Source organism: Oryctolagus cuniculus, chromosome 12 (genome assembly GCF_964237555.1).
Source record: "Oryctolagus cuniculus chromosome 12, mOryCun1.1, whole genome shotgun sequence".
Taxonomy (NCBI): Eukaryota; Metazoa; Chordata; class Mammalia; order Lagomorpha; family Leporidae; genus Oryctolagus; species Oryctolagus cuniculus.
The window spans coordinates 53,965,185-53,967,674 of NC_091443.1; the positions used below are offsets into that span (position 1 = coordinate 53,965,185).

Genomic DNA, 2,490 nt, shown 5'->3' on the forward strand with positions numbered 1-2,490 from the left:
CAATTCTGGCGAGGGTCAGAAAGCAGGAAAAGCTAGGGAGAGTGGAACAGAGGCATTTCCTAGGTTGTGGGGAGCAACTGGGAGCAACTCGGACTAGACTAAGTTACTGGAATTAAGACTTATTCTATGCATCTGCTCTCCCACAATATGGCGCTGAGAAGGGAGAAACAGCTTCTACACAGCTGCCTCCAGTTCAACCAATAAACTGTAGGACCTGCTCCTGATTGGAGGAGAGCAGCGTACTCGGCGTGTGGGCAGCCGAGTTGGGATTGGCGGAAGAGGACTATAAAGGAGGAGAGCGACAACATGCACCAGGAACATCTATCTGAAGGAACACCTGTGCAGCCCCCGAGAGAGCCGGCCGGCGGTGTGCCGCTCCCCCGCGGAAGTGGGGAATGTGGCAGGGGGAACCGCCCTTCCTCGGAGGTGGAAGGGTCGGTAGCCAACCCGGGAAGAACCAGCAGCAAACCCCGGGAGGGCCGAGCAGACAGAAGAACAGCGCAGGGTCCTGTGTCGTTCCTCCACGAAGAGGGGGAGCGACATAATGGTGCCGTGACTCGGATATGAAGCCTAGGCAGGGTTTAGTGTCGTTCCTCCATGAAGAGGGGGAGCGACACTAGGTGGTGACCAGCATACTGCTGGAAATGCACACTGTAAAAGCCGTGCCAGTGAGGCCTCAGACAGACATAGAGAACATCTTGTTGGGGACTGGAGCGGAAGTCGTCTTGCATGAAGCTACTTAAAAAAACGGAAAGGTGGAATTAAGCTAAATTTATTTTAGTGCAACACATAAAATTTAGGCTCCCAAGGGTGATCTGATACCACATGGAGTAAGTGGGGAAGAGAAACTTGATGAGGTATCAAGGGTGAGAGATTCAGGAGAAACTGAGTTAGGAGGGTTCCTATTAACATCGGACTCCACGAGGAAGGACTCTGAAGCCCAGTAAGGGCTTGGTTATGAAGAGGGTCCAGAGATGCCCGAGTACAGTTTGCTAAGCACAAGGTCTTTGTCAGTAGGCAGTCATCAGTGGGGCCTGCAGCTTAGCTTCAGGCAGGAGAGGAAGAAGTCTGTGCTGCTTCCTCATGCAGAATCTCATTCTTGCAGCTCACTGTCCCCCAGACTCTTAGTGCGGAGTAATAGAAGTGTCTCTGGGTCAGATTGTGCCTGACATCAGAGTGACACAGAGAGACACATAAGATCTAGATGATTCCACACAGTTTATTGAACAGTCCACAGGCATTTCAGCTCAGCAAAGCTTGAAGGAGACTGGGGAGTGGTGATGAGGACAGACGGTGCTATCCAGGGTGGCGGGATGGGATTCGGGCTATCGTGGAGTTTGGCAGATGAGGGGTGGCACAGGAACTACACTGTCCCATCTAAGTGAACTGGAACTATTGGGAATACAGGAGAATCGTTCGGAGATTTGTGGGCACAAGCAATTACATAGGATTTATTTTTTGTTAACTTTCTATATGTGCAAAGCCTGTAGTTCTTTGCATTTCTGGTCAGGATACAGTCTGTCAAAGGTACCCGGTGTGAGCTCTGATGGCAATTTGTCCTGGAGCTTCTCAGGCAGCGCATATTTGGGGTGTGAACACAAGTACCCACAGCATCACTGAAAGTTATATTAAGAAAAGTGTTCTTGCCTTTGCAGTGTCCTGTGTAACTGTTTACTACCCGCATTGCACTGCCACATACAATGCTGTTGGCCATTTTTATGTGCTGAATTGCAAACCACTGAGCTGGGGTTAAATTAGGAGGGATGGCCTGGAATGACACAGCTGTTCCTAAGATCCCCAGCAACGGCAAGAGACATAGTTGGAAATTGTTCAGCTTTGAAGCCATGTTTCCCGTAAGAAGAGAGAGAAGTGACCATGCGGATCCTGGCCTAGTTATGACACATTCTTTGTGGCTCATGCTGTAGGCCCCTCTGCTGTCACTCTGGGTCATATATCCAATTCCCTTCCCATCCCCAACGTGTACCACGTCTCCTGGGCACTGACTTCAGCTCACCCTTCCCTCAGTTGCTGCCCTGTGGCTCCCCTCCTTGTCCCAGTAACTTACCCAGTCTCTGTGCAGAAACTCCTGTGAGAACAGACCCAGTGGTTGTCCTGAGGCTCGAGGGCAGCTGCTTCCCCCCACATGGGACTGGATATATGGAGCAGCCTGGGGGTGGGGCTGGCAGAGCAAGCAGGTGTCTGAGTCTTGCCCATGCAGAAACCCACAGATTGGCTTATGTCTCACTTGTGCAATCAGTCTTTTTGTTTGTCAGTTGGCCCCCAACAGACATCCAAATTTGGTAACATCCTGCTTCCCCCCACACAAATGTTCTCCACCTCCTCACCATTCTGGCTGGAAACTTGAGCTATGAATTCGCTTGTGCTCAAAATTCTGCAGATAATAAATCATCTTTGAACACATCTTCAAGGTGATTTTTTCCTGTTCCACTTGCATTTCATTCACTTTGTCCTGCTTAAGTCTGGCCTCCA

The 2,490-nt window shown here is 50.4% G+C and overlaps 1 protein-coding gene across 1 annotated transcript; it reads right to left on the minus strand.

The window, feature by feature from the left end:
• Window positions 1-488: 488 nt before the first annotated feature.
• On the minus strand, window positions 489-2,114 carry RAF2 (ribonuclease 2B). The gene has a single exon (XM_008269309.4). The coding sequence runs from the start codon at window positions 1,949-1,951 to the stop codon at window positions 1,364-1,366; it is 588 nt and encodes a 195-aa protein (XP_008267531.2). The 5' UTR covers window positions 1,952-2,114; the 3' UTR covers window positions 489-1,363.
• Between the last annotated feature and the right edge of the window lie 376 nt (window positions 2,115-2,490).